The 27,368-nt window shown below is 47.7% G+C and overlaps 13 protein-coding genes and 1 non-coding gene across 14 annotated transcripts; 7 read left to right on the top strand and 7 right to left on the bottom strand.

The window, feature by feature from the left end:
* On the bottom strand, nucleotides 1–72 carry BKA55DRAFT_t280. The gene has a single exon. It is a non-coding gene; the product is annotated as a tRNA-Thr (tRNA).
* Nucleotides 73–601: 529 nt separating this feature from the next.
* On the bottom strand, nucleotides 602–1,933 carry BKA55DRAFT_522172 (organic solute transporter Ostalpha-domain-containing protein; the record flags this gene model as incomplete). Its single annotated transcript, XM_046188560.1, has 6 exons — nucleotides 602–1,018; nucleotides 1,068–1,343; nucleotides 1,396–1,442; nucleotides 1,543–1,544; nucleotides 1,668–1,815; nucleotides 1,864–1,933. The coding sequence occupies 6 exons, from the start codon at nucleotides 1,931–1,933 to the stop codon at nucleotides 602–604; spliced, it is 960 nt and encodes a 319-aa protein (XP_046044488.1).
* Nucleotides 1,934–3,157: 1,224 nt separating this feature from the next.
* Nucleotides 3,158–4,519, bottom strand: BKA55DRAFT_742234 (uncharacterized protein). The gene is made up of 3 exons (XM_046201499.1): nucleotides 3,731–4,519; nucleotides 3,502–3,681; nucleotides 3,158–3,452 (listed from the first exon to the last, which is right to left on the bottom strand). Exons 1-3 carry the CDS (start codon nucleotides 4,347–4,349, stop codon nucleotides 3,421–3,423), a joined length of 831 nt encoding a protein of 276 aa, XP_046044489.1. The 5' UTR covers nucleotides 4,350–4,519; the 3' UTR covers nucleotides 3,158–3,420.
* A 234-nt stretch (nucleotides 4,520–4,753) lies between these two features.
* Nucleotides 4,754–6,214, top strand: BKA55DRAFT_579364 (NADP-dependent oxidoreductase domain-containing protein). The gene has a single exon (XM_046193844.1). The coding sequence runs from the start codon at nucleotides 4,946–4,948 to the stop codon at nucleotides 5,963–5,965; it is 1,020 nt and encodes a 339-aa protein (XP_046044490.1). The 5' UTR covers nucleotides 4,754–4,945; the 3' UTR covers nucleotides 5,966–6,214.
* Nucleotides 6,170–7,161, top strand: BKA55DRAFT_137818 (uncharacterized protein). The gene is made up of 3 exons (XM_046184880.1): nucleotides 6,170–6,484; nucleotides 6,536–6,668; nucleotides 6,723–7,161. Exons 1-3 carry the CDS (start codon nucleotides 6,374–6,376, stop codon nucleotides 7,079–7,081), a joined length of 603 nt encoding a protein of 200 aa, XP_046044491.1. The 5' UTR covers nucleotides 6,170–6,373; the 3' UTR covers nucleotides 7,082–7,161.
* Nucleotides 7,162–7,177: 16 nt separating this feature from the next.
* On the bottom strand, nucleotides 7,178–8,540 carry BKA55DRAFT_694903 (S-adenosyl-L-methionine-dependent methyltransferase; the record flags this gene model as incomplete). Its single annotated transcript, XM_046200096.1, has 8 exons — nucleotides 7,178–7,211; nucleotides 7,264–7,689; nucleotides 7,736–7,873; nucleotides 7,920–8,112; nucleotides 8,163–8,204; nucleotides 8,250–8,340; nucleotides 8,402–8,434; nucleotides 8,490–8,540. The coding sequence occupies 8 exons, from the start codon at nucleotides 8,538–8,540 to the stop codon at nucleotides 7,178–7,180; spliced, it is 1,008 nt and encodes a 335-aa protein (XP_046044492.1).
* Nucleotides 8,541–9,329: 789 nt separating this feature from the next.
* Nucleotides 9,330–9,764, bottom strand: BKA55DRAFT_543913 (uncharacterized protein; the record flags this gene model as incomplete). The annotated part of the gene is made up of 1 exon (XM_046190643.1): nucleotides 9,330–9,764. One exon carries the CDS (start codon nucleotides 9,762–9,764, stop codon nucleotides 9,330–9,332), a length of 435 nt encoding a protein of 144 aa, XP_046044493.1.
* An 858-nt stretch (nucleotides 9,765–10,622) lies between these two features.
* BKA55DRAFT_597729 (uncharacterized protein) lies at nucleotides 10,623–12,444 on the top strand (the record flags this gene model as incomplete). Its single annotated transcript, XM_046196117.1, has 5 exons — nucleotides 10,623–11,177; nucleotides 11,284–11,374; nucleotides 11,417–11,620; nucleotides 11,717–12,330; nucleotides 12,427–12,444. 5 exons carry the CDS (start codon nucleotides 10,623–10,625, stop codon nucleotides 12,442–12,444), a joined length of 1,482 nt encoding a protein of 493 aa, XP_046044494.1.
* BKA55DRAFT_579372 (uncharacterized protein) lies at nucleotides 12,388–13,648 on the bottom strand. The gene has a single exon (XM_046193845.1). It carries the CDS (start codon nucleotides 13,424–13,426, stop codon nucleotides 12,584–12,586), a length of 843 nt encoding a protein of 280 aa, XP_046044495.1. The 5' UTR covers nucleotides 13,427–13,648; the 3' UTR covers nucleotides 12,388–12,583.
* Nucleotides 13,649–15,174: 1,526 nt separating this feature from the next.
* BKA55DRAFT_623467 (uncharacterized protein) lies at nucleotides 15,175–16,592 on the top strand. The gene is made up of 2 exons (XM_046196805.1): nucleotides 15,175–15,878; nucleotides 15,927–16,592. Exons 1-2 carry the CDS (start codon nucleotides 15,358–15,360, stop codon nucleotides 16,549–16,551), a joined length of 1,146 nt encoding a protein of 381 aa, XP_046044496.1. The 5' UTR covers nucleotides 15,175–15,357; the 3' UTR covers nucleotides 16,552–16,592.
* A 107-nt stretch (nucleotides 16,593–16,699) lies between these two features.
* Nucleotides 16,700–18,599, top strand: BKA55DRAFT_597731 (uncharacterized protein; the record flags this gene model as incomplete). The annotated part of the gene is made up of 4 exons (XM_046196118.1): nucleotides 16,700–16,716; nucleotides 17,014–17,498; nucleotides 17,584–17,621; nucleotides 18,195–18,599. The coding sequence occupies 4 exons, from the start codon at nucleotides 16,700–16,702 to the stop codon at nucleotides 18,597–18,599; spliced, it is 945 nt and encodes a 314-aa protein (XP_046044497.1).
* Nucleotides 18,600–18,995: 396 nt separating this feature from the next.
* BKA55DRAFT_652309 (uncharacterized protein) lies at nucleotides 18,996–21,770 on the bottom strand (the record flags this gene model as incomplete). Its single annotated transcript, XM_046197341.1, has 1 exon — nucleotides 18,996–21,770. One exon carries the CDS (start codon nucleotides 21,768–21,770, stop codon nucleotides 18,996–18,998), a length of 2,775 nt encoding a protein of 924 aa, XP_046044498.1.
* Nucleotides 21,771–23,135: 1,365 nt separating this feature from the next.
* Nucleotides 23,136–25,138, top strand: BKA55DRAFT_623473 (uncharacterized protein). The gene is made up of 5 exons (XM_046196806.1): nucleotides 23,136–23,361; nucleotides 23,415–23,831; nucleotides 23,878–24,072; nucleotides 24,120–24,391; nucleotides 24,444–25,138. Exons 1-5 carry the CDS (start codon nucleotides 23,141–23,143, stop codon nucleotides 25,124–25,126), a joined length of 1,788 nt encoding a protein of 595 aa, XP_046044499.1. The 5' UTR covers nucleotides 23,136–23,140; the 3' UTR covers nucleotides 25,127–25,138.
* Nucleotides 25,139–25,533: 395 nt separating this feature from the next.
* Nucleotides 25,534–27,306, top strand: BKA55DRAFT_543920 (beta-lactamase/transpeptidase-like protein; the record flags this gene model as incomplete). Its single annotated transcript, XM_046190644.1, has 4 exons — nucleotides 25,534–26,095; nucleotides 26,146–26,184; nucleotides 26,242–26,488; nucleotides 26,538–27,306. The coding sequence occupies 4 exons, from the start codon at nucleotides 25,534–25,536 to the stop codon at nucleotides 27,304–27,306; spliced, it is 1,617 nt and encodes a 538-aa protein (XP_046044500.1).
* Nucleotides 27,307–27,368: the final 62 nt, after the last annotated feature.

Here is a 27,368-nt window from a genome sequence, read left to right on the forward strand (position 1 = left end):
TGCCTTCACACGGGATCGAACCGTGGACCTTGTCATTACTAGTGACACGCTCTACCACTGAGCCATGAAGGCGCTTTCTAATTGGATGAAACTGTGGAGTCCTTTTTTGAAATACAAAGATTGATTGGAAGAGAGTAAGCTTCTGCCTTGGTCTTTTTGACACAATGTTCCGGCACGTTAACATGTATCCCCTAATAGTAGCATCACTGGGACAACGGGAGACCCCCAGATTGTATTTTGAGCAGTATATCTACTAGGATCCATGCGAGACGGTCGAGGGGGCGATTCCGTTCTTTTGGGCACGTGGTATTCACTGGCCATAGTACGGCTTGAATAGAAACGCACTTGACACAGAATTTGTACTGAACCTTCGGGTACTCTTAGCCGTGTTTCATAACTAACATGCCTTGAGCAGGAGTCATGGACCAGTCATCTAAGAAATTGTAGTCATTGAGTTAAGGTGTATAATAACATAAACAGGTTCGACGTAAAGGAAGCATTCGTCCGCTTGCAGCTATTCTATCCATAAATCCATCCCATCCTACTCGTTGTCATTCCCACTATCATAAGAGACATCAAACACAGTTTCGCTCTCTCAGCCTTAATTTGTGGTGGAGTAGGGCTGAGGATTATAGGGACGCGACACCAAAGGATCGTTGGAGTGATATCCTGTCATGTTGACCGACATTGAAGAGCCATTCCTGTCATCCCGTTTGAAGATGAACAGAATAGCCTTGAGGGAGTCGGAGGGGTTCAACATGGCAAGCCAAGCATGAATGCCGAAAGGACCACCCTGGTAAGACATCTCGGGAGCATTGGCCTGCTCCAACTTGGTAAAGCTGCCACGGCCATGGCCAGCCATGTAAACGCTCCAAGGATACGCGAACATGAAGAATAGCGACAGAGGAGCCATTTCGATGCAAATGACAAGGTTGGGAATGCCAACGTGAACATCAGCGTAGGTGAGGGTATCGGTAGGCTTGAGAACGTTCTGATCATTGAGAATTGAGAAGATGATCTGAGCAGTCAGCGTTATGCAAAAGACAGGAGATGGGAACAGAACTTACACCCTGGATAAAAGTCAAGCCGACTACGATTTTGAAAGCAGTGAGCTTTAGCATCGGGTTGTGATGCGCGAGATCCTTCTTTAGAAGGAAGTACATCTGCAGAATCGAGAGGACTGAAACGACGAGGGAGATCGACATTATGACTCGGAGGTAAATGTTGGCAAAGTGTCGAGAGTTGCTTTCCTGGCAAAAGATACCGGCAGCCTGGGTGATATCGGTGGCAACAGCGACGCCAATCGCGATGACGGGCATCTGGAAGATCATGATCCATCGTGTCTGAAAAGCCAGGTCAATAGGGTTCTTAAGTCCCGCCACAAGATTGGTATACCTTGAACCATTTAATACCATTCTTCTTCTTTGTTGCGAAAAATACGTCTTGTTGGTCGCGGTTCGGTGACACATAGTCGCAGAGAAGGAGAAAGAAGGATCCAAGGGCGAAACCTTCGTAGACATGTAACCAGGGTTCGATGTATACTGCTGCAGTGGGGAAGCAGATGCAGAGGAACGAAATAATAGCGAACGCAGAAATCAGTGTGCCAATTCGCATGATCCTGAGTATGTTAGCACGTATACTGGGATCGGAGAGTTGCCTGCGCGTACTTGACTTGCTCTGAAGGATTGGAGAGATGCGTTGCGTGCATCATCTTGGTGAAAAACATGACAATCAGAGCGAAAGCAGCACAAGCTCCGCCGATTATCATGCTCAGCTGATAGAAGCTCATGCTACCGGTAATATTCTTCTCAGCATCTTTCGTGTGTTAGCCAGAGGTTGACGCGTCGGCGGGGTTGGTAGTACCTTGGGCGAAAGAATGCGTAGGGCAAGTCACGTTTGACTTATCGTCGTCGCCGCTTCTAAAGAGACCCATCGTGGTGGTAATCTATAAAGTCAACAAAAATAAAGTCAAAAACAAGTATAGGCTGAGGTGTAGTCGCTTGTCTGTTTTGAAGATGAGATATAGGTTTTTCGCAACCAGCGACAGAAGCCCAATATATACAAATCCCAACATCGTCATCCTCAAGCTAAACCCCTGCAATGAAACCTTCAGATACTACTATCTAAGCGCAGCCAGCACAGCCAGCTATGGATCAGCATCAGCCCTACAGCATAGCTTCCCACCAAAACGGCCATTGATACGACCGATCTACCGACATTATCACCTCTTCTATATCGTGAACGGGGTACTCCGCGGGCTTATCCGACAGGTACAGGGATTGGCGCGTCAGCCATTCAACGCTTGGCAGGGGTTTTGGGAGCTTTGGACAGGTTGGTTGCTGTGATTTGTTGACTTAGGTGAGAGCGGCCAGCCATCTCACTTTTGTGGCTGTACCCTGTCGACTTGGAAAGTCGCTTTTGTAAAGAGTTGATAGGGCAATGGGAGCAGTTGAATCCACTCTGTTCAACGCTCTGCCAAGCAGTGCACTTGGACCCTTAAATATCCTATCTAAGCTTAGCTTCTACCGTTTCTTGGCTCATGATAGGGTCAAGACGCTCTCCAATCTTAACACGAAAAAAGACTTCTTTGATGGGATCTCAATTTGAAACAAGAATTCAACAATAATACTTGTTCTTGCGGCCTCCCAGGCAGTGCGAGATCGGCAGTTGTAGTTCGAATGAATTCCTGCTTTTAGCATTTCCATTCGAACGTGGCTTAGAGGAGTGACGATGTCGCTCGAATGGTTCTTCAAAAGCGGTCTAGCTTCACGATAATCAAAAGATCGCCCCACCTTGCGTTTAGATAAGGCGGAAAATCGGCACCATAAGGAAATTATCGACACTTTTGCTCAATACGATTGGACCGCGGATGATCATGTAGAATTGGTTTCAGAGCATGAGAATGAATATCCTTGTTGAAGGATCTGGAAGGATCCGCTAGGCAGTCTTTTTATTTCTCTTGGAAAAGCTCTACCAAAGGCTATTCATGGTGTCCTTGCCACTAGCTCGACGCGGAGCTGCCTCGAAGCTTTTGGTGACATACCCTATATACAACGTAACAATCCGTTAGTTTGCGGTCCAACAAAGTCAATTCTTGGGAACGATTATAAACATAGATACACACCTGAAACTTCATTCTCGATCAACTCGAAATCAGGTTTGGATTGCAACTATCCTGAGCTAAGGAGGTCCAAACATCCGCCACGGGCAAAGTAAGAACTGAGTCGGAAACTTGAACACCGTCTGTGTCTGTTGGGTACGCTCAACGGGAAATCAGAACTCTATAAGAAATCATGCTTGACATTTCTTATGTGACTTTATTTCTTCGCTTAATCTCAACATCTCTTTCTTTTCACAATACTCAGGCTCCAAAACCCCACTCTAACGTCATCTACACCCTCTCACTCCTGTGCCGACTCTTCACTTCAGAGCTGACCCTGCATGTAACCCACCTATGATGGGTCAGTAATTCTGTCTCGAATGAATGACTTGCAAACATACCTGTAACCAGCATGTCTGCACCTGTTGTAAACGCAGCTGCATCGCTCAATAAATAGCATACCATAGGTGTCAGATCCTCCGGCACACCAAGCCGTTGCAATGGCGATCCATTCTCATACCAGTCAAGAATAGCCCGCTTCTCTCCTTGTAAGCGTGCCAATAAAGGGGTTTGAATAGCACCTAGTTTATGATTAACGATAGTGATGCCCATCGTCAAAGGATGACTTACCTGGCGAAATACAGTTGACTCTGATCCCATATTGACCCAACTCTCCAGCCAAAGGTCCCATAAGGCCCTTGATAGCAGCTTTGCTGGCATTATAAGCAGACTTCGGCTGCACTGGCACATAAAGGCTCTGAGCGTTGATACTTGCGATCGCAACAATACTTCCAGGAGTTTTGGTCTCAACAAGATGTTGTGCGAGAAGCTTGATAGTCCAGTATGTCCCCATAACATTGACGTTGAGGACTCGTTGAGTGACTTCCCAATCTGCATCGAGTAATGGTGTATCCATGACAATGCCAGCTGCTGTAAGCGCTCCATGGAGTTGTCCCCCCATGGCATCAACGCACTCTGCGAATGCCTTTTCAAGAGACTGTTGATTAGTCACATCGCCTCGGGTATAAAAAGTCTTGATACTGTAACGCTCGGCTAGGGATTTGAACTCTTCTACTGGTTCGGGAGCTGTGTCAATTACAGCAACACCACCGCCGAGCTGGGCTATGGCTTTTGCGCAGGCGAAGCCAATACCGCTGCCGCCTCCTGTGATGAGGAAATACTTGTTGCTGAGGTCGAATCGATCTGTGACTTTGACATCGCCAAGACCGCGGGGGTTGAAGGTTGTCATGATTTCGAACAGGAATGGAAGGCTGCGAAGTTATTTATGGTTGGGATGGATACTTTCAAGTCATATGACAATCCAACTTATAGATGACCTCACATAGAAGTTTTTCGATCATAGTAGTGACTATATAATTTATTTGCCATGAGCAGCTTCAATGATAACGGCTTCTTCTGCCGCAAGCACTATGGTCCACGGCTTTAGAAGCCGAGGCGACTCAATACTGGGAGTCTCGATTGCGACGCCATGATTCGCTAGAGCCCGATGTACAGAACGCGGGGTAACTAGTCCACTACAATTTCAGATATGGTAGGTCTTGGTGTCGAAGCCGATACCTGCTGACTTTGGAGTTCCGCTAACGGTAATTAGCGCGGAAACATTCCCTTCGAGGCAATGTTGCCGGTTATCAGACAACGGCATCGCATCCGAGTATTTTGTATTTCTGTATCAAAATCATCAGCTCCTACATGTCCTGAGAAGAAGTAGTATAATACATACTCCTATCCACAGGCTGTATCAATATAGCTTTCTTAAAGGACAAACAACTACTTATCAACTATACCAATTTTTTGTTCATCATTCAGAGTGTCACCATTGACATCATGACTGCAACCGCAACGTCAAACAGTCAAAAACTCAAGACAAAGCCCCGCGTGAGCCTGGGACTCTTGACATTTGGCCCAGAAGGATCAGAAACCTACGGAAGCCGTATCACTTCTCTCGACACCTTCAACCAATGCCTCGACTACCTGCAGTCTCGCGGGTACAATGAAGTCGACACAGCCAGAACCTACGTCGGCGGTCAGCAAGAAGGATGGACCAAGCGTACCAACTGGCGAGAGCGCAATCTTACTCTTGCAACCAAGTGGTATCCTTACAAGCCTGGCGATCACTCCAAAGCCGTTGTCAAGGAAAACTTGAACAAGAGCCTCAGCGAACTTGGTTCCGATAGCGTAGATATTTTCTACCTTCACGCACCTGATCGATTTGTTCCGTTTCAGGAGACACTTGAGGCTTGCAATGAACTTTATCAAGAGGGAAAGTTCAAGAAGCTGGGTTTGAGCAACTATGCTGCTTGGGAAGTCGCTGAGCTTTGTACCATTGCGGACCAGAAAGGCTGGGTCAAACCAAGCGTTTATCAGGCTATGTACAACTGCTTGACCCGCGCCATCGAAGAAGAACTTGTTCCATGCTGTCGCAAATTCGGGATGGATATTCTGGTCTATAATCCGTTGGCTGGTGGTGTACTCTCAGGTCGCTACAAAAGCAAAGAAATTCCCGACGACGGCGGCCGATATTCTAGCCAGGACCCGGTGATTGGGGCGATGTATCGTAATAGATACTTCAAAGATGTCAACTTCGAGGCTTTGAAGGTGATTCAACCAGTTGCTGATAAGTTGGGTTTAACCCTGTTGGAGATTGCGTTTAGATGGCTTGTTCACCATAGCAAGCTCAAGGTCATGGATGGCAACGATGGTTTGGTTATTGGTATCAGCTCTCTGAGTCAGCTTGAGAGTAATCTGGATAATGTCGAGAAGCGTCCGTTGCCAGAAGAGGTGCTGGAGGTATTGGATGAGGCATGGAAGATCACCAAGCCTTCTTGCTCCCTTTACTGGAGGTAGTCCTGTTATTGTTCTCCCTCACGAATTGACTCTGATGGATTGGAAGTTGTTTCAAACTGATACGATGTGACTTGATAATGAATTCCGCTGGATTGCTGATTCTCCTTCAACTGCCTTGTTGCTTTGCCCTTTCTCTACCACTAAGATCGCTCGTATTGTTGTGTCTGACCATGCGCTTTCGCCCCCACTATTCCGATTCCAGCACTATGCTCAGCTGCCCAATCAAGCCAAGCGTCATAATTATCGTGTTCTCACGACGACGCAGCAACGCGTTGCAACCCCGAAATCACTCATTAGAAAACAACCTACTCATCCTTTGCCCCCTTGAGTCATCCGTCCTCACTAGAAATCGTAGAGGTCTACAGACTTTGGTTCGCTTTTTGAATCCGTCCGTTCTAAGCTGATGCTATGGTCCGCCTGTCCAACGCTTTTGTGATCCTCGGCCTTATTGGCACCAGTCTTGCTGTCGCCGCGCCGCAGTTCGATCAAGGGGCGGAGTTGCGTAAGTCAGAATGCGATGCAAGTGGCTCCCATCATATTTATGAGTCCGTGAACTAACAGATGCCTCAGAATGGCTGCTTAGATGACAGCTTCCCGGGCGGTTCATGTACGAATGACCCGGCCTGCATGTGCACCCATCACAAGTATCGTGAGGCGTACTTTTGCTGTATGGCCCAGAAGTGTGACCCTGATGTGATGCCTGGTCAGTTTTCCTTAAGCTTTTGAAGATCATACTTCTCTGACAAGCAACGCGTAGAATCCATCGAGCGCCAGCATACAGAATGCCAGGCCAGGAACCTCGATTTCACCTTTGACGCTGAAAAGGTCTGCGGTATCAAAATAAAGGAAAGTGGTACCTCTACGGCCTCTCCAACCACGAGCGAAGCCACAGCTACTTCGCATGCTTCACACGGATCTTCAGCGACATCGGCCTCGGCCTCTACGACCTCGGATGGAGAAACCACCAGTAGCACCAAAGGCGCTGAGAGTGCTTCAAGTACTGCTCAGAAGTCATCTAAAGGTACTGCAGCCCCTGTGACTGACAGTGCACCACGGTTGAGTGTCCCTCTTAGGGTAGTTAGTGTGCTATTCGTGGTTGCGGGGATGCTTCTCTAGGTCGAAATACTTGGTTTGTTAAACAGCTAATACTAATAAACAATACCACCATTCCCTATACACTCTTATGAGAGCCCTAAATGCTTCTTCGCCGGCTCAATCGAGAGGTCTTCTTCCATAAGTTGAGTATCTGGTAGATTGTCAGTTAGCACTTGACTTTCAAAGGTATATACTGCACCTACACCGGCCAATAAGCATGAATTGTCCTGTCATTCAGATCCCTCCTGACCTTCGCCAGAAAGACCGTAACCTCTTCCTGACTCCACCCAAGGACTCTCGTCAGAGCTGCCATGGACAGCGCCTCAAGGCCCTTGAAACTGTCCATGTTCAAGTTGTTCCACTCACCAATCTCCTTGTACCTTTTATCCAGAGGCCAGCGATTCGTCGGCCACTTGAAGACAGTCTCTACAATGTCCACAAATCCCGCATCGCGCAGAATGTCCTTGTTCTTCTTGTTGTCCTGGAATGGGCGACCAATCTTGGTGGAAGCTTCGTCAAGAAGGTGGATAAGCTTGGAGAGATGGTGATCTTCAGTGAGGGTGTTGTCGTCTGACTGAGCGAAGAGGTCGATTTCGAGTAACTCCGCATAACCTCCGGGAACGAGATTGCTAAGAAAGTCAATATCAATGCACTTCACACAGTCAGATATCTTACTCATAAATGCTTCTCGCAAGGCTGGGCCAGCTCTTGATGCTAAATGTCATCATCCGGCTGTGAACGTAGTCGAATGGCTCAGAAAAGGTCCATGGCTCTTCGATATCATCGATGAAGAACTCCACATTGGGTGGAACACTGGTCGCTGTAAGTTGTTATACAATAATGTTCAGGCAGAAATTACAAGTCAGGCTGAATTGGTGAGAGGTCGACACCAATCACCTTTGCTTCGGGATGTTCGTCGGCGTAGTCGATGGCCCATATTCCCGTCCCAGTGCCAACGTCAAGAACACGCTTGGCATTAGATTTAGGATCATTCGGAGGTGCGAGACCGAGTTTGTTGTCGAACATCAAAATAAACAAGTTGTGCTGCAAGTCTGGTTGCAAGAATCAGCCGTGAAGGTGGTATTTGAAGGCTTTGACATACCAAGTCTCTCCTTCTCTACGTCATCATTGGGAAGGTTATACTCTGTAGTCATTAGTCAACACCACGAAAGCAATTGGGAAAACCTACTCCCATCCTTATACCGATGATAGGTCCTGCCGTTTTCCTTTCGATAGTCTAGAATGGAGCTCCTCAAGCTCTCAGACGTGGATGCCAGGCTCTTTATTTAACAAAGTCAGTCGGCAACGTGTAACGACAGAGATTCGTGAGAAACGACCTACCGAACCAATTGAGGAGTCATGCTCTTCGTCAGACTGAGTTCCATAGTTAGTGAGTGTCCCTTTCCTTCTTAGCAACCAGAAGAATAACCTGTTCATCGGGTAGTAGGACAGGCTCCGTGTTGGTAGTTGGTTCTGCCATTTTGATGCAAATTATTTAATCACGCAATGTTGAGGGTTTCCCCGCCCGGACAACATCATGCTTCTTTATGAGAATCACAATCCCAGTCGAGATTTGTCATCCTGTTGGTTGAGTTCGCGGCGCATGCAGATAGATGACCAGGGTTTGATCATACGATGTGCCAAGGTAATGAGGGCCTTGAACAGATGGTAGTTGACGCCGACTTCTGTTTCTTACACGAGCAGCGCAACGACGCTTATAGAAACTACACAACTCTGCACTTTTATATGAGTGGACTTGCCAAAGAGGATGTGGCGCTCTGCCCCCACCTTTTCACTCAAACAAGCCAATGAGGAGCATCAGGAAGCATGATGAAGATTCTACAGGAGCAATTCTGTTCAACAATTTCAGCTAGTACTCGATTGTGATATTGGCATTCTCAATGATTTGCTCGGTTGCTATGCTCATCTTCACGCAGGCACTCGTTCTAATAGTTAATGTAATAAAGTTGCGCCAAACAAATCTCATTGGCAATCTGTCTACTATCTCATCCATCACATCTACCGTACTTACCTTTATCCTCCGATTCTGCAAAATCTCTTCCAAAACCTCTTCCTCTGTGCTCTCTTGTTCCTCCAATCAAATACCCCTTTTTTGTAGGCTTTCCTCAAATTTTCATATTTTTTTTGGTGGTCTTTTCTCTTTGTTATAGAAGTTCACCAAGTTCCTAGTCATTCATCGACTACTCACCAACACCCTGGACAACAGAACGGTGGGAAACTTACTGGCAACTACCTAGGACACTCTTACCTAGTAGTGGTGGTGGTGACCATGGCTCTCGTGACGGCCTTGGGGGCGGGGCTCGTTCTGGTGACGGGGACGATTGCCCATCTGAAAATACGGGGGAGGTTGCTCATGGCCACCCTGCTGAGGAGGGTACTGCTGAACGTTGTGATGACCGCCAATGCCGTTCTGCAACTGCTGGACATTCTGAAACTGCGGAGCATTCTGGAACTGAGGCCCATTCTGGATACCCTGCTGTTGTCGGCGCTGGCCTCCAGGCAGAAACTTGCGCTCGTCAGTAGCTTTCTGCTCCTCACAACGGGGGCAGACCCAGAAGCGCCACTGGAGTTTCTCCTCAAAGTCTGGGCATGCATCTGTAACCTCGGGGTTGTAGCGATTGGTATTATCCTTGAAGGTGCCACAGAAGACACACTCGTGGACCCAGAAGACTGTGAGACACATGTTGAAGGATGATCGAGTTACTTTGCTGTGAGGAAGGGTTGTTAGTAGTCTTTATTGAGTAGATGTTGGGATCTTCTGGGATGGTATGTGAAGGTTGCTGTGAAGGTTGTTGTGATAGTGGATGATGATAGATTTGGAGGGGTGCGAAGGGGGTATTTAAAGGATTTCATGTCATGCATGCGCAGAGATTCAGATGTTGTTCATCGCTCCTATTAAATGTTGATGTTCAGCATCACAATAAGTATATTTCCTCTGTACTCTTGATCATGCACTCCGTTGATATCTGAAACCTTGAACAGAAGAACCGAGCCATCGTTCGACCCGCATTCATCTCAGATCTCCTGACCAGCATTGGGTGACATGTTGTTTCTCATATCGCCTATTCTATTAACATGGTTCTAATTAATACTGTTCACCGTGTCGTCGATAAAACATTAATCATATAAGGGTTGTAAGGGAGAATGAAGTACAACACGAGCTCGGTCAGAGAATAAAAGGCTGAACAACCAACGTCAATACTAAAATGCAGAAGTTAGCTACAAGATTTAAACATTGTTTCACTAATAATAATCGGTAATGTCACGTTGTTCATGGCATTGGTTGATCTATGTCAATGGATTTATTATTAGTTACCTGCACTAACTAAGGGTCTTCGGTTGATCTACAGAGAGTCTATCATTGCCAAGTAGATGTTCTTTCCGGTCGTTGGTCCGATGTTTAATGCCGGGATCCAATAGCATTCCATGGGAAACGGAGTGCCATTCTTCAGGACAAAGACTGTCCCTTTTGCCACGCACTGTCTTCTATTGCGGCCGGCGAACATAACACTGGCCCCGTATAAGAGAAGAGAAATTTTGCATGTTCGCTATTCCAAGTCAGTTCGCTTATAGAAGTGCGGAACACACAGTCCCATTTGATGTGGGGATGGGTGATCAGGTTCTGGAACGAGCGAAAGCTCAAAGAGACTCGACATGGCTAGTCATTCGCAGTCAACCTAGACCTATGGACAGTCCTTTCTGGTACAGTCTAGTACCACAGTCAGCTCACAACTTTGGTTGTTTGGCTGAGTTTTCTGACGCTTTTAATGGAGTCGGTCAGCGAGTCCCGTTGATTGACCCCGCTAACGTCGATTTTGCAGCGGTAAAGCCATGGTTTACGCATTGCACCGGACAGCACGGGGAACTATGCAACCCAGATTCAGTAAAACGATCTCTACCAAAGGGTATTGCTGTCATTAACTATACGACTCGAGACCTGGAGCCTTTGCCGACCGGAGCGAGGTTCGCCGCTTTGTCGTATGTATGGGGAGACAATACTTCTGCAACAGAGTCATATTCTTCCATATCCAGACTTCCTCAGACCATTGAAGATACAATCGCTGTCGCGCTAGAAATCGGTATTCAGTTCCTCTGGGTAGACAGGTACTGCGTGCCACGGCAAGAATGCCTCGAGAAGCGAGAGCAGATTCAGAAGATACACAAAATTTACCGCGAAGCAGACTTGACTATCATTGCCGCAGCCGGAACTCCCAGGCATAAGGACTCCAAGAGTCAAACCGCCGTCACTGGACCTGTGTCTTGGACGTCATCGCTTGGTCTCCACCGGCCGAAGTGCACAAGAGGCAATTTGAGACACGACATGGGCGTCTCGAGCTTGGACATATCAAGAGGGCCTTGTTTCAAGAAGAAAGCTCGTCTTCACAGATGAACAGGTGTACCTTCACTGTATGGAGCGTGAATTCCGGGAAACTATCGAACAAGACTTCTATCTATTAGCCCAGACCCGCAGTGATGATGTATGCGATCCATTTCACTGTAGTACACTACATCTTATCGCGGAAAATGATGGCCCTAAAGGTATGTATCGGCTTACTGGAGACTTTTCGTAACGAAAGATTACATACCCGAGTGATACGCTGAATGCGTTTCTCGGCATCCTCAATCTGTTCCAAGATGCTTTTCCAGATTCTTTTCGTCACATTTGGGGTCAGCCGATTCCATGCGGTGCTAATAATTCGATCGGGGATGCCATAGTTTCTGCTCTCAATTGGGGTATAATAGGCCCGACACAGAGACGACCGGATTTCCCGAGCTGGTCGTGGATCGGCTGGAAGGGCAAGGCATATTCTTCAGTCAACGAATCTTGCAAGGAAGACGTCACAGCCTCTCTGCTACTAGAAGATGGCACCACCATCGACAACGCCAAAGTGTTCAGGGACCTGAATACCTTTCAAAGAATACCACCATTGTTGAGTAAATATATCCTCATCGAGGCTCAAATTGTTCATGTAAGAATACGGCGGAAGGAAGGCGATTATTGGAATCTTCGAAACATGTGGAAACTCTCTTTTGTAAAAGATGGCGCGGAGAGATATGGAATCACCTATGCAGATGGGTTTTCCATCACGCAAGAGTACGAGAAACGCGATGATGTATACAGAGATTTGGAGGGCGGAAATGCCTGGCTTGGGATAGCATTTCCTCGCTCGGATATGGTCTTGGTCTTGAAGGATAAGGGAGATTACCATGAAAGATTTGGTTATATCGATGTTGACTTTCTATACCGGGTCGGGAGTTGGAAGATTATTTTCTGGGACGAAGGCTCATCCGATTAGGATAATGAGTTTCTGACAACAAGGAAAAACAAATGGTATACATTATAGATCTATGGAACTACCTAGGTGTAATCTTGGCCAATTGGTGAAATTGAACTTCGCTTCTGCCTCATCTTTCAGTATACTCTTTATCAGGTGTTCACTACTCTTGATTGTATCACCGATTAAAGGTCTACCACTTTTGAGTCCGCATACTGCCGAATACTCAAAATCCACTCCAAGTCTTCTGTACAGCACTCCAGTATCTGGCCTCATCCTTTCTCGCGTGTGCAACATGAAGAGATCCATCAAATTTCTCCAAATGAACATCGAACCCCAGCTTCTCCGCCTCAGCAGCCTGTGCTTCCAGATCTTTATAATCAATCAACTCATCTGTCTCACTATAGATGTATGTCCGACGAATCTCACGCTCCCTTTTTCCCTGGGCCGTATTATGAGTCGAACCCCAGAAGGCCAGCCAGTCTTTAGTAAGACCAAGAACTTTAGTGAATTGCCAGGCTGCGGCAACGAAGTATACAAGCGGCATGAAAGCCCAGCGATAAGACTTTGGGACAGTAGATTTGAAGAACGCAGCTGTGTTGGTGAGGCGCTGAGCACCCGGTGCTGAGTCAAACACTGTTACGTGAGGCGGAAGCCACGGATCTTCGCCTTCTTGGGCAGTAGCAGCGTATACATCATACAAGGCTGACATATTCGACGAACCACCATTCGAAAAGAGATGGATCATGATTCCTGGCTCAGCCGTTGATGAAGGGGCTTCTGGGACCGAGGCTCTAATAACTGGCACCACTGGCTTCACCGACTCCGCCAAAACTTTGGGGTCGAAAAAGTTCTTGTTATAGCTCTTCACAAGAACAAGTTGCGAAGTCGGGTATAACTCCTTATGCTTATCGACATATTTGGCGATATGGCTGTCAAGCGCGTTGGTCCAACTGGCGATGATGATGATCTTCGGAGAGTCCGGCGCGGTAAGTTCGGAGGGGCGGTAAACGAAGATTTCGTTGGAGAGCTTCTCCATGTAGGAGAGAGGCCTGGGCTGGGCGCTCATGTTGGGTGGTGACAGAGATTGGCAATGACGATAGGTTTGTGGAGCTGCATGTGAGTTTAAAACAGTATCGATCGCTGATATTTGAGCTGACGGAGGTTGGGCTGGTGGTGCTTACGCGATTGATGGCATGGATGAGATCTGACGTGGCGGGGTAGGTTATAGTTAGCGTGCTTGGCTATAGCCTCGGTGAGTTATCCTCGGGATGATTACGCATAGTTGGAGGAGATTAGTAAATCAACTGCCCAAAGGAAGGCAAGACAAAGGAATATGGAATCTTATACCAAATTTAGTTCGGATATCGAGCCTGCTGAGATGAAATCTCTGTAATATCTACTTGTTACAATCCTATAATCACTCCTTTGACAAACCTCACCCTTCCGAGATCATTTATCGTCGCTGAACGGTTCTCTTACAAAATCAAATCCCTTGCCTGCTAAGTGTTCTGTTTGGATTCCCAATATCTCCGAGAGTGGGCGCAACGAATACATCATCCCTTCTATCGTCGGGGGTTTTAAGAAGACTTGAAACTCGATCGAACATGACAATACGCTTAGGATAGCAAAGATAGACGCAGCAGGTTCTTTGAGTAGTCACTTCTTGAACCTTGGCTAAAGGTGCAAGTGTTCAAACCTCCAGAAGCCCTCGTAGGATCATATTTAGCAGACGTTGGCGCAAGCTGACGGCCTCATGCCTGCAACCACTTCGATGCTTTTACTCCGTATGTGCCACTCTTTGAGGTACGTTGACATTTTGCCGCGGATCGCAGCTCACTGCTACCATCTTTAAGCCAGTGTCATTCGCCGTCAATCTTTATACTGGAGGCTCTTTTCTGATGTAATTATCCTTCTTCGGATCATAGAATAATGTTTACTCGACTGTGTACCTGTTTGATGCGCGTCAAATCGACCTTTGGTACATAATGTTTATATCAGTAGGGAACATTGACACCTCTCGTAACAGTCCCCACGACTTCATCATGGGCTTGTAACATTCGCGTGTCTAAGCCAACGATCTAACAGAAAAAGTCGCCATAACGAGTGACACGGTGGCTCCCGAACATCGACTGTACGCCGCCTTATTGGGATGTTCACTCGTAGCAATCGGCCTGTTCGTCAGTCATAGCTAAGTCCGTCTAACTCGATACAGTGATACGCATGGACTCCACGAAATCAGTCCATTTGGTCGTCCCAGCGATAGCAGGAATACCACTCGAAGGAGGTACCATGGCAAGCTTCCTTTCTCGCCTAGCTTACCTCACAAGCGTCTCTAAGTTCGAAGATTTTGTGTTGGTGTCAATACGGTTTTGCCAATCTATCAATACCCAATCGTATGGTTAAGCTTCAGAATAATACTACGCTGTCGCATGTCAACCTTGTCCCTGAAGTACGGTCTCGTGCTGTTCTGAGCCTCAATGCCTAGGCTCCATTTGCAGTGTTGATCCGAGGCTACTAAACCTTGACAAGGGTAGAGCCCCCATTGTTCGCCGACGAATACCTAAAACAAGCAACTGCATTACCCAGAGCGTTAAGCAATCTGCTGATCTCGGTCGTCAACTTACCGAATCATAGATTTTATCGCTCCTATCAAGAGAATGCCCCCGCATTCATTCACGAGCCAAATGCTCACCCTTGCTCGACTGCCGAATTGTTCCTCGTTGCCGATTGGCGCGCATCAACTCAATCATGGGTTTCTCAGTTTGCGCGCCAATCATTCCCCATATTCCCCAGATTTATCACTAACACCCCAGACTATGGGGCTCAATTTCTCCGCAGCGGAATAGAGACAGTGACACTACATGAAATGACACTACCTCGGTGGAGATGTCATCGTTATGCGACGGTTTAAGCGCAAGGTGACTATATAAGACTCCAATCTTGACCGCATCTTTTGGCATCAGCAACCTGCCATCGACAACAGAAACAGGTCTCAAGATGCGTTTCGCCACCATTGTTTCGTTCTTGCTGCCCCTCGTGGCGGCAAAGCCTGCTCAGAAGGGCAAGACCTTCAGCAACGTTGAGATCTTTGATCCTCCCACCAACTACAACGACCCTCAGGTCCTCTACGCTCGTCCCCTTGAGCTCTCAGATGGTACCCTTCTGGCTACTTGGGAGAACTACTCCCCCGAACCTCCTCACGTTTGGTTCCCCATTGTGAAGAGCAAGGATGGCGGCAAGACCTGGAAGGAGATCTCCAAGGTCAAGGATACTCAGAACAACTGGGGTCTGCGATATCAGCCCCAGCTCTATGAGCTTCCTCGTCGATTTGGAAAGTACCCCAAGGGTACTGTTCTTATCTCGGGCAGCAGTATCCCAACTGATTTGAGTGAGACTCTTATCGAGGTTTATGCTAGTCTTGACAAGGGATATACTTGGGAGTTCGTCAGCCATGTAGCTCTTGGTGGCGAGGCTAAGCCTGAGCATGGGCTTACCCCAGTTTGGGAACCTTTCCTGATGTATGTGGAACGCTGAACTGTTATGGGCTGTTTGCTAATATTTTGTAGGACATACAAGGAGAAGCTCATTCTTTACTATTCTGATCAGCGCGACAACGCCACTCACTCTCAAAAGCTTGTTCACCAGACCACCACTGATCTCAAGAAGTGGAGCAAGGTTGTGGAGGACACTAAGTACGACGACTACTACGCTCGTCCCGGCATGCCTACTGTTGCCAAGCTCCCCAACAACGAGTACATCTACACCTATGAGTACGGCGGTGGACCCAACCCTCCCGCCGGTAGCACCTACTGGTTCCCCGTCTTCTACCGTCTCTCCAAGGACCCCCAGAAGTTCCTCAACAAGCCCGGTCAACAGATCATCTCTACCGATGGTGCTCGACCCGCTGGTTCTCCCTACGTTGTCTGGACTCCTTATGGTGGAAAGAACGGTACGATCGTTGTTAGCTGCGGCACCATGTCAGAGATCTTCACAAACCAGGCTCTTGGTGATGCGTCTGCTTGGAAGAAGTGGAGTGTTCCTCAGCCTACAGCGTACACTCGTGCTCTTTTGACATTTAAGAAGGATCCTGATCTGCTTATGATCATGGGTGCGGGTATTCTTCCTCCTGCTGGTGGAAACAACACTGTTAGCGCTAGTGTTGTTAGACTTTCTGAGATTATGAAGGCTTAGACCAGTTGTAAATAACCTAGCAGAATAATTTTAGATTTATCATAACCATCTTAGACTTGAGCTAGAATGTTCGAAATCTTTGCAAATTTCTGAATGACTTCTCAAAAGCGCTACAAATATGCTTTATGTTCGATACAAAGCCCCCACCATGGGAGCGCCTCATTCGTTAGTGAGGCTCGGTGCATAAAGCCTGACTATGCAAGCTATGGGAATTAACGCTGTCCGTGTTCTTATGCTCTATGATAAACTCACTCGGGCCACAGCCAAGGGCAATTATCTTCCATCTATCATTTGTCCTTTATTCACATTAATCTGAGAGCCTTTGTCCTTCTTCGCTAAAAGCTCGTTTCTAATCACAGTCGGTGAGGTTTTGTGCCACGATAGCATCACGAAAGCATATATTCAACCCACAAAGTATTATCAGTGTTAAACTCTTAACACGTATGAGATTACCTGAAGTAGGCTCCATCAGAAAGTCATTTTTGTGAATATAAATATCGTCGCTCCCACCACGTCTTCCACCTCAACGCCTCTCACCAAACCAACCTCACGCTCCACTCACCTCCCTCCCTTCAGAATGAGCGTCTTTCAAGCACTCAGGCGCGCCATTCGCATTAAAGGTCCTAAATCTCACGGAACAGGGTTTCAATCAAATCACACACCAATCCACAACACACAACCCTTTCGCCACGTTCCCGTGAAAGAAAAACCCTACCGCGGTGATCCACAACTTCGCAAGAATGAAGACGCTGCACGTGTAGACAGGGATATTAAGGACTTAGAAGGCGATCTGCTCGCCATCAAGATGAGACTGAAGGGATGGGGATACCATGACATCGACGTTTTGTGCCAGCTGGAGGCTATGTATGGGGCATCGAGAGAGACGCTCTGGGTTCTGAACGACATGAAGCGCAGGCTGAGGGAACAAAGGGAACGAAGAGAAGTTGGTATGTTGTTGTGTGTGAAGAAAGTGTTTTCAGAGGTGCTAACATGACTTGCAGAGAATTTGAGAAAGAAGATCTGGTACAGCAGGCATTGGGGACAAAAGGGGCTTTAGATTCTGCAACCTGGTATGCCCAAGGTATGCCTCTTCGGAACTCAAGACAATTTAGGTGGGTATTCGAGTTGGAGGGGGCCGCAGTTTTGCGACGAACAACTATGCTTGGGTTTGTCATTATTGTTATGTTCATCAATGTGTCAAGTTGATAAGACTGGCTCTTCTGCGACGCGTTGGACAAAAAACCTTTTCGTTGGTTGCCACGAGACACGATGGGGAGGGATAGTTTACTTAAACATGCCACTTTTGTCTTAGTGGTCAGCGCCTTATAAAGTTCAAGTTTATATGATCAAACTTCTCGAAAAGACAATATGAGAGTCACCTCGCCATAAGTTTGACTCAGAGTTAAGTTTGTTGTTTGTTATACGATTTTTGACCCATAAAGGAATGCTTGTGCTGCTGGATGACCAGCAAATCCACTTACGGCACTCATATTCAACTGTCGCTAAAACCATTCAGATTTATTGCAGCCACAAACCCGAGATCACAATCTCAGACGACCATTGAGGCATTGTCCAAAATCGAATGGAACGAGAATTCAACCACGAGGCATTCCAATACTCTTGCGACATTACGATGCCCCAAGTCGACCTCTGAACAAGACCTTGCGGAGATGCACAGACGCAAGCTTCGAGCTTCAAAGTTCTTGGTTAAGCTTGAAGGGCCATTGGACACGACGGCGGCTGTGGCACAAGCAGTTGATCTTTCGTCGACTATTGAAGATGCTATGGCTGCTGCAGACTCCTCAGGAAAGGCTGGCTCTTTCTTTGAGATCAACAGTATCAATAAGGCCACTATCGAAGCGTATCTGAGGCCAAAGCCGAGCCTCACGACCTTTGTTCCAACATTCATCCCATGCAACCAAGCGAGAAAGAGTCTGTCACTTCACTCACTACATCCAACACTGGACATCGAATCAACGCTACCTCATCGCCGACTAGAGCAATTCTCTGATACACCACGACAGGCGCAGAATGAGTACCCTGTTTAGTACTTTGTTTACGAAACCCTAGCCGAGGATTATGTCCTTTTCGACCTGCTGGGCTACGAGCCTCACTTGAGAAAAGCTCAGACTCATGGAGGAATCTTGAAGACGAGGGGCCAAGACTGGGTACCTTTAAACGACCCTAATGGGATACGGTGCTTGCCCTGGTTGGCAGTCCAGGTCGAAACAAAGGAACAGGAGGCCATGTTAAGGGCGTATAAAACGGATGCTCATGAAGTTGTGCGATGTACGATTTACATTGCGGACGAAGGTCCAGTAGCTGATTTAACATCTCAATTCATCGACGAATCTATGGACTAGAGAATAGATACAAGGGAATCCCAGATAGGAGTTGAAAGGAGAGTGTAATACAGAGAACCACAGTCGTCAAAATGCGAACGCTTATGCCTTTGGCTTATAATCTTCGAGAGCATCCCTAGCAAGAGCAAGGTTCTGAATCACCGCTAATCCATACTGCGCAACATCATTCGTAGAGATCCAAGGCGCTTCCTCACCAGGGATAAGTCCCTCATGCTCCGGAATCTCAGTTGTAGTGAATGTTGCGGTGGGTGCCTTGAATCCGTCACTCTCAAAGAACTTCTTCCAAGCGAGATTGGCCATGGTCGTATTGTGCTGTTGGTTCGCAGCATAAGCTGTAAGACGCGAGTGACCCTGGTACAGGTTCAGCTTGCCGAAGTCGACGCCATAGCGAGCCTTCTGCTCAGCAGCGGTGGCTTCGAAATAGTAACAATAGTCGAGCCAAGCTTGCTTGAAGCCCTCTGGCAAATCATCGCCGAAGTACAGTATCAGCTCAGACACAACTTCGGGGAGACCAAAGACGGCATTCAGATGCGAGACTTCAACGTGGCCCTTGTTGTCAGGATCAGAGGGAGGTGGGCCAAGGGTCCAGTTCTGGAGATTGTAAAGACCATTGCCAGTGACGAAACCGTTCTTGAGCTTAGCGATGCTCTTGACAGTGCTAGTCAGCTTAGCCTTAGACTCCTCCCATCGAGGACCCCGGCGCTCCCAGTCAATGAGCCATCCACCAGCAAGCGCACCCCAATCTGTGCCCAAGCTGAAAGCAACAGTCGCGTTCGGCGTAGGGACCCAACCATCCTTGCGGACCTTTCGCTGAGGATCCAGAACACCGTATGTCTTGTCGGTGTCAAGAAGCTCTTCGAAAAGCTCACCAATGCGCTCGTCACCACCGGAAAGGTAGTAAAAGTACTTGCGATATTGAGGCTGTGAAATACGGGCTTGCTTTGCACTATCGCTGAAATGCTGCACACCGTGTCGCGTTCCAAGACCCTTCCAGTTGCCGAGATGATAAACATCGACCTCGCCGGTATGACGCGTCAGAGCCTCGGCAAAGCGGTAGATGTCTTCGCGGCCCGTGCGGAGGAAATACTGCCAGAAGAACAGATCGGGTGAGAGTTCAGAGTTATCCCATGCGTAACCGCCAATGTCATATCGCCACTCATGACGATCGGGGTCGTAAGTGTGCATGAAATCACCGTAATCAAGGAAGCCATACCAACGGCGGTGCTCAACCTCAGACTGGTAGAACTTGGCGAGGAAGTTGATGTTGTCCTCGAGCTTCTTGGAGGCAGCAGTTGAAGTGTCGGCAGGAGCCCAGTATGTACCGATGGCCTTGGTCTGCTGGATATACTCGCTTTCAGGAACGAGAACGGGAGGGTTGTTGATCTGTGTGACGTGGTCGGCCAGCGTCTCCTGGGAAGGAGTCTTGTCAAAGGCAATCAGATACAATTCACTGGTTCGGGCGATGCCGTAAGGTGTATCAAAGCCAGGTTCCCAATCCTCATAAGTGATCTCAAGAGCGTCGAGTTGATCGGTGTAGTTCTTCTGACCAAGACCGTCGTGGTAGGGCCGGAGGTCAAGAGGCTCAGCAGAAGGACTGTACAACCAGAGGGTGATACTTCCGACGTCGGACGCAGCGGAAGAGATGTCGAAGCCAGTTGGGAATCGCTTCCAAAAGTCGCGAAGACCAACGGCCAGACCTCCAACTGTGGCACCACCAAGGTATGCCAAACCTTCAGCCCGAGTACCGCCAGGAATGGAGACCCAGCTTTGGCCGGCCTTGGTTCGCTTCTTGAGAGTGAAACCATCGGCAGAAAGCTGACTCAAGCTGTAGTCATTCCAAGGTGGAATCCAGTGAAGACGGCTGGAGACGCGAACATCCCAGGTCGAAATGTCGGGCAACTTTTTGCCGTCGAATTGATCAGCTCGAACATTGGCACCAGGATCTCTCCGAAGACCAGTGATGCCTTGGACAGCTTCACTGAGAAGACCACCATCAACACCAGCAATTCGGATATGACGGTTGTACAGCTCCTCGCCCTCCAGAGGGACGTCAAAACGAATACCAACGGCTGAGATGAAGTCTTTCTCGGCATCTCCATCGAAGACCAAGCTATGTATGATCTTGATCGACTCGGAGCCAGAGTAGAAGTAGAAGCGGAGGACAAATGGGAGCCAAGACTTATGGCCAGACTTGTCACTCGCTGAATGTTTTCCCCGAACAGTGACCAGAGTTCGTGCGGAGTTCTGGTCACTGACAGTGACGTTGTCAATGCTGCTCTGGAAGCGCAGCGTCTTAAATGCCTTGGCGTTGTCATCAGCGGGGTGAGAAACACCATTCTGCGACTGAAGAACGAGTCTTCCGTTCTGAGCGATGCGCTTTCCGTTGGTCTCAATCTCCTTGACAAGCACAGAGCCCTTCTTGGGAAAGACAGCAGTGACTTTGCCAGTATCAACCTTGATTTTGCTAGAACTCTTGGTAACAGTAATACCAGCAGATGCAGTTGCGTTGATACCGCCATCAGAAGGAACAGCCTTTACAACATATTCATCGAGAACTTCTTGGGAAGCTCCAATTGCGTGGCCGGTCCACTTCACTGAGCCATCAGCCCAGTATCCAGTGACCCACGATTGAAGATCGACATCTTGACCGGATGAGCCAGAAGCAGTGAATTTGGTGTTCTTGGGAGAGTACTTGGATTGAGGCCAGGGAAGACCAAAAGTAGTTCCTGATGTAAAGCCTGGCTTTTCACCTAGCCAGTGCACTTTGGCGGATGAAGAAGAAGAGTTGCTAGGAGCAGCCATGGCTTGGCCTGCGAAGGCAGCAAGTAAAAATGAGTGGACGGCTTGTCGCAGCATGATGCAACGACTGCCAAATAATAATTATAAAAAGAAGTAGTTACTTTGAGAAAGTTGCGTGATTGAGACAGAACTTGACTCTGTCTTATGTACAATGTCCCTCTGTTTTGACGCCATAGAGAACCACAATGAGAATATGCGTGTAATTTCGGGAGATATACCCTGTTCAGCTCAATGCAGTGGCAGCAGCCATATCACGGCTTTCCTCCGCTGCACCTCGGCGCTCGGTGGAAATACCCCCGAAAGGGTTCATGAGTTCGGACGATCGCAAAATGCACGAATGACCTGAACATTGCTGGGCATGGCGCGAACGGTAGGCTAGAGTCGCAGATCGCAGCCGAAATGAGGTCTAGCGAGTCCTGTAATTTCCTGACAGTCTGCGAGACAAGGTTCCCCGCGTCGAAGGGCTTGACATTCGCCGTTGAACGGACGGAATAATATCAACTTGACAAGCGCGTTCGTATCTTGCGTGATGCAACCTATAATGAGAATACCGATAGATGGGTCTTAGAGTGTCAGAAACCTTGTGACGCTTACATCAGGTGGCGTAAATAAACAATTCACAGAATCTAGCAAGTTAACCCTATATATACATATGTATTTCTGTCAATCAGGACTCAAGTGTGGCTTTTCTGCCATCCCTTTGAGGGGGTTGCTGAAGGTTCTTCGCGGTGATGGGGGTCGCGAATTGGGGGATCAGCACCTAACGCGGAGCCTTCAACACGGAGCATCCAAGGCGGAACCGGAGTTTGGCGTCAGCCCGCGATCACATTCAACGCGGCAGCACGTGAGAATGCCATCTTGCTGTCGAATTTCGGAGATAAAGAATATTATGCCATTCCCAGATGAACTTGATGATCGATAAGCGTGAAAGCTCCAAGTCGTGTTCCCAAAATCTCGTCGCTAATTTGCGCCGATGATTGAGTGGAATGATCACTATCCTACAGTGGACAGCTCTGACAGTTTTTGCGCCATCCATTCTGTTGGCATCAGACATCGAACAGTGACAAATAACTGGACTATTATTACATAAAACTCTTGATGATCTGACCCACGAAACCGGATCTACCCGAGGATAGTTCAATCGACGCGTTGTCATTGCAAGGCGCGGCAAGGGCCTACCCTGCACCTTGGCTACCAAAAGTTTCGCAGCTTCCCAATGCATCAATCGTTGGAACACAAGTTTAATATTGACATCGTAAACAGATAGTAATATAGCATAGATTATCAGTATAATCATACCGTTATCATCCTCCATGACGATGTCTCGCTGCGCAGATTACGCGGCTATACACAGCCTCATCCTGCACGTACGGAGTTCCGTGTCTCACGTGATCTCGCATTCTTCACCTTCAATTCTCTGATGGAGAATGCCATCATCATATTCGCAAAAGCAACGTGATTTCATAATGGCTTCCTCAAACAACCGAGACTCACCGCTACCGTTATTAAAGACATGTCAGACATGTTTTTCTTTAAAGATTCGATGTTCGAAAACTCAAGATTCTGATTCCTGCGATCGATGTTTGAGGCTTGGCAAGACGTGTATCTTTAACCAGGCAAGGCGTCGTCAGAATGTGAACCGCCAAAGGTAAGAATAATACGTCTTGACCTCAAACACGATACTTATCGATAATACTTTAGAGAGAGATTGGATGTGAGATCAAAATCTGAGCAATCATCCAAGTCGCCAACGAGTCCACATGAAAGAGGAACTTCTAGTAATAAAGCGCAGGACATCTTTAACCAAAATGCATCATTTGATCCCTTTGAACGAGGAATTATAACCTTCGAAGCTGCTAGAGACTTGCTCGATTGTTACAGGACCCGGATGATCCCGTACTTTCCTTTTGTACTGTTTCGAAATGAAGTATTGGTTGAGCAGTTGAACGCAGAGCGCCCCTATGCTTGTCTGGCTGCACTCGCCGCAGCTTCACATGCGGATGTAACGACACAGAAAGCACTTGGATACCTATTCAAGCAGATAGTGGCGGCGAAAATGGTGGAAGGCGATTTCTGTCAACTTGATCTGCTACAGGGACTCCTCATCAATCTTGCATGGTAGGTCTCTGCACCTTGTTATGTGTCTGTCAACTAATCGATATAGGGCACACTATCAAGCAAAGCCAAAAAGATACATACAGCATCTTCATCTCGCCACAAGTATTATTAGTGACCTGCGACTTGATAAACCTCGAAGGCCGAAGCTGTGGAGCGCTGAAGGCGGCAAGGATAAGAACAAGCCAGATTGGGGTCCCGATGAGATGAGAGCCCTTGCAGGGACCTATTACTTATCTTCAAGGTGAGTCAGCTAGTGAAGTTGTTGGACTCGGGGCTAAGAAAGCAAAGCTCGTCTATCATTCTTCAGAAAACGCGTCAATTCTTCTATACACCATACATCACTGCTTGCTGCGAGCACCTCGCCTCCTGGAACGAGTATCCCACGGACAAATATCTGCCTTATATGATCACAGTGCAGACTCTCATTGAAGGAGTTGAAGACCTTGTCAACAACACTGTGTCTACTAACAATGGTCTGCAATTCTTTTCTGGATGTCAGGAAATCTCGCAAAAGTGTACTGAGATCAAGGAGACGCTGCCTTTCCCGCTAAGCGAGAGCCGTAAGTTAGCTTTTATAAACTCCCACTTGCATTTCTGATGATGGGTTTACAGCACCTTTGCTTCTCCAGATCCATATCCTGGAACTTCTTCTCAGCCAATCATCACCGAGAGGGACATCCTTCGGTCTAGACAAATTCAACAACCAATTCGAACACGAAAGTTCATTGATAGACTGGCTATCAGCAAGCATGTCGGCAGCTCGCTCTCTCATCAGTGTGATACTGGTCATGCCACAGGGTGAAGAGATGTACATGTCAAACATGGGCTGGATCATGATGAACTGTGGTCTGAATCTAGCAGTTCGCCTTGACCTCATCGCTGCGAGGGGAAGCATATCTGGATCTATGCAACATCTTCGTCGGTTCTTAGACATGAGGCATACTCTTCGTCAACTAGTTTTGAGGTTCGAAGGGACGCCGGGTCAGGATGCCCCGCCAGATCATCCTTTCTATGCTCTTGCGAAACGAATACGTCGGCTTGAGAATTGGTATCTTTCGCAGGCGGAGCATCAGGCACCTGATTCATCAGCATCTATAAGTCCATCTGTCAACAATCAGCCGTTGCTCAATGTCGGGGCTGATGCCAGCGGCATGCCAGTTGGCGCGTCAATGCCGTTCATAGCCGGCCCTTGGCCAATGAGTTCCGATTGGTATCAAAACCCTGACCTCGACATCGGCACTTTTCTCTTTACAGATCCTGTTGAGTTCCCAATTAATCTGGGCTATGGAACTTAGATCTTTCCTTTTAATAGACATATTTTGATTACGCGGTTTCCGGTTCTGTTCACTGATGTGCCGTACGGAGTAAGATATGGACCAACGGTTGTAGTACGCTAGCGACGTACGGAGTAAGTCGGACTAAGGGACTGAGTGGAACCTCCAGACGTGAAAATCCCCCGCTAAACACTACAAGACAAGGGAAATCGAGACAGAACGGTCAGTCAGAGGATTGATCTCCATGTAGCATCTCATCTAAGCCTCGTCGGACATGTCGTAATGTAGTTTTTAGTTTGATATTGGATGCTTTCAGGGTCAGGTATAAGAAGGGTCTCTCAGCGCAGTTTCTATCCTTCACAATCATCAGCGCTTTCCTGGTTCGTCGCCTACCATAACATTTACCAAACACTCATAACAAATCAACAATGCGTGTGTTTACTTCAACCTTTCTCTTGAGCGCCCTTATCAGCGGGACTTTCGCCAAAGATAACTGCATCAACAATGATATCCCCTTTCAAGCATGTGCTCCCATCGGTGCATACTACCCCCCGCCCACCATCGACAAATCATCAGACCTTTTCAAGAAACTCATCTCTCAGTTTACCAAATCCTTTGATGACCTGATCAAGAACGGCGGTAGTGATAAATATGGTCCAATCACACCCAACACTACGTCTTTCTCAGTGGCCATCTTCGGTGGTGCTGAGTCTCTTCGAGATGATCCAGTCTTCTTTGAGTATCACTATACAGCTCCTGAGGATCAGGTCTCCAATGACAACCTGACCTCAAGCACCAAGTATCCTATTGGTGATGTGAGCATGGTATTTACCATTTATACTTGGCTCGTCAAGATGGGCGAACAGTGGGAGTCGTCTATCACTAAATATCTGCCTGGACTTGCTGAAGTCAAAGGTCCGCTTACAGTGAAATGGGAAGACATCAGCATTGGTGCTTTGGCAGGCCAAATTTCAGGCCTCAGCCGAGAGTGTACGTTATTATTCCAAGTCTTGCTGAACTTGAACTAACGAGTGATATAGCCGGAGCATGTGTTGTTGGCGAGGCTTGCGACTGGAAGGGTAAGCAGCATCCTGCAATACACCTATTCAAGCCTATAATACTGACTTGAGGTCCAGCTTTCCAAAAAGCTTTTGCGAAGAAGGCGCCATACTTCCTCACGGACACAGCTCCAGTTGTCTCTTACGCCACTTTTCAGCTCTTGGTCTTTGCTATGCAACGAGGTGATGGCGGTGATTGGTCTTCGATTCTCGACAAGACCCTTCTGCAGCCTCTTAACATGAGCTCTAGCGGAGTTTTGAGCCATGGCGTTGAAGATATCTTTGCCATGAAAAGCCTCAACACTTCATTGATTGGGGAACCAGGGTATGTTGATCACCGAAAAGGACAAGTCCATGGCTGATAACCATTGTAGTGCCTTATCATTCGTTAGCTCTGCTAAAGATCTCGCGCGTGCCGGCCACTCCATTCTTGCCTCAGACCTCCTTTCACCTGCTGTTACCCGTCGCTGGCTTCATTCCGGTGTGGATACTTCCAATCTTCGTAATGGCGTAGGTCGACCTTGGGAAGTTTACCGTGCCGGAAACGCGATCTCTCCTATCATCGATGCTTTGACCAAGAGCGGCACTATCGGCAAATATGCGAGCTACTTCGGACTCACTACCGACTTCAATGCTGGCTTCGCTATTCTAGCCCATGATAACACTGTTGAGGACCGAAAGCTTGACCTGAACGTTCATGCCGATATCGTGAGTGAGGTCCTCGGTTACCTGCAAGTTATTGCTGCCAAAGAACTCGAGGCTCGTTATGCCGGTCTATACAAGGGCAAGGTCTCTGAAGCGGCATTCAACACCACTGACAACGGCCGGGGTCTTGAGGTGCAGAAGCTTGTGATTGGCGGGGTCAATATCAAGAAGCAGACAGCCCAGAAGCTCGGCATTCAGGCTGATGATCTCGATTTCAGAATCTACCCAACCAATGTTCAGGATAAAAGCCGACACCAGTTCATCGCTGTCTTCCAGGACAAGAGTGCTCCTATTGACATGGGCACTCCTACATGTATTACTTGGCAGGAAATTGGTGCTGACGTAGAGATCAGCTTTGTTTTCATGCTGGGTCAGGATGGCGAGATTGTTGGACTAGAGATTCCTCAGTTTCACGCCAAGATGGAGAGGGCCACATAAACCTGGGAATCTGGGACTGACTCTCCATTGTGGAGAGATTGATTGTCATAGAGATAGCTCGA

This window comes from Fusarium redolens, assembly GCF_020744475.1.
Source record: "Fusarium redolens strain MPI-CAGE-AT-0023 chromosome Unknown BKA55scaffold_17, whole genome shotgun sequence".
Taxonomy (NCBI): Eukaryota; Fungi; Ascomycota; class Sordariomycetes; order Hypocreales; family Nectriaceae; genus Fusarium; species Fusarium redolens.

What these genes read in the sequence shown, in the direction of transcription:
- BKA55DRAFT_742234 (XM_046201499.1), bottom strand. Translation starts at nt 4,349, where the DNA reads ATGACAACCTTCAACCCCCGCGGTCTTGGCGATGTCAAAGTCACAGAT. An exon ending in AGTCAACTGTATTTCGCCAG is followed by an intron (nt 3,682 to 3,730) that starts GTAAGTCATCCT and finishes ATCATAAACTAG; the next exon opens with GTGCTATTCAAACCCCTTTA. An exon ending in TGCAGACATGCTGGTTACAG is followed by an intron (nt 3,453 to 3,501) that starts GTATGTTTGCAA and finishes GACCCATCATAG; the next exon opens with GTGGGTTACATGCAGGGTCA.
- BKA55DRAFT_579364 (XM_046193844.1), top strand. Translation starts at nt 4,946, where the DNA reads ATGACTGCAACCGCAACGTCAAACAGTCAAAAACTCAAGACAAAGCCC.
- BKA55DRAFT_137818 (XM_046184880.1), top strand. Translation starts at nt 6,374, where the DNA reads ATGGTCCGCCTGTCCAACGCTTTTGTGATCCTCGGCCTTATTGGCACC. An exon ending in TGCGTAAGTCAGAATGCGAT is followed by an intron (nt 6,485 to 6,535) that starts GCAAGTGGCTCC and finishes CAGATGCCTCAG; the next exon opens with AATGGCTGCTTAGATGACAG. An exon ending in TGACCCTGATGTGATGCCTG is followed by an intron (nt 6,669 to 6,722) that starts GTCAGTTTTCCT and finishes AGCAACGCGTAG; the next exon opens with AATCCATCGAGCGCCAGCAT.
- BKA55DRAFT_579372 (XM_046193845.1), bottom strand. Translation starts at nt 13,426, where the DNA reads ATGAGCGCCCAGCCCAGGCCTCTCTCCTACATGGAGAAGCTCTCCAAC.
- BKA55DRAFT_623467 (XM_046196805.1), top strand. Translation starts at nt 15,358, where the DNA reads ATGCGTTTCGCCACCATTGTTTCGTTCTTGCTGCCCCTCGTGGCGGCA. An exon ending in GTTTGGGAACCTTTCCTGAT is followed by an intron (nt 15,879 to 15,926) that starts GTATGTGGAACG and finishes AATATTTTGTAG; the next exon opens with GACATACAAGGAGAAGCTCA.
- BKA55DRAFT_623473 (XM_046196806.1), top strand. Translation starts at nt 23,141, where the DNA reads ATGCCATCATCATATTCGCAAAAGCAACGTGATTTCATAATGGCTTCC. An exon ending in CAGAATGTGAACCGCCAAAG is followed by an intron (nt 23,362 to 23,414) that starts GTAAGAATAATA and finishes ATAATACTTTAG; the next exon opens with AGAGAGATTGGATGTGAGAT. An exon ending in ACCTATTACTTATCTTCAAG is followed by an intron (nt 24,073 to 24,119) that starts GTGAGTCAGCTA and finishes AAGAAAGCAAAG; the next exon opens with CTCGTCTATCATTCTTCAGA.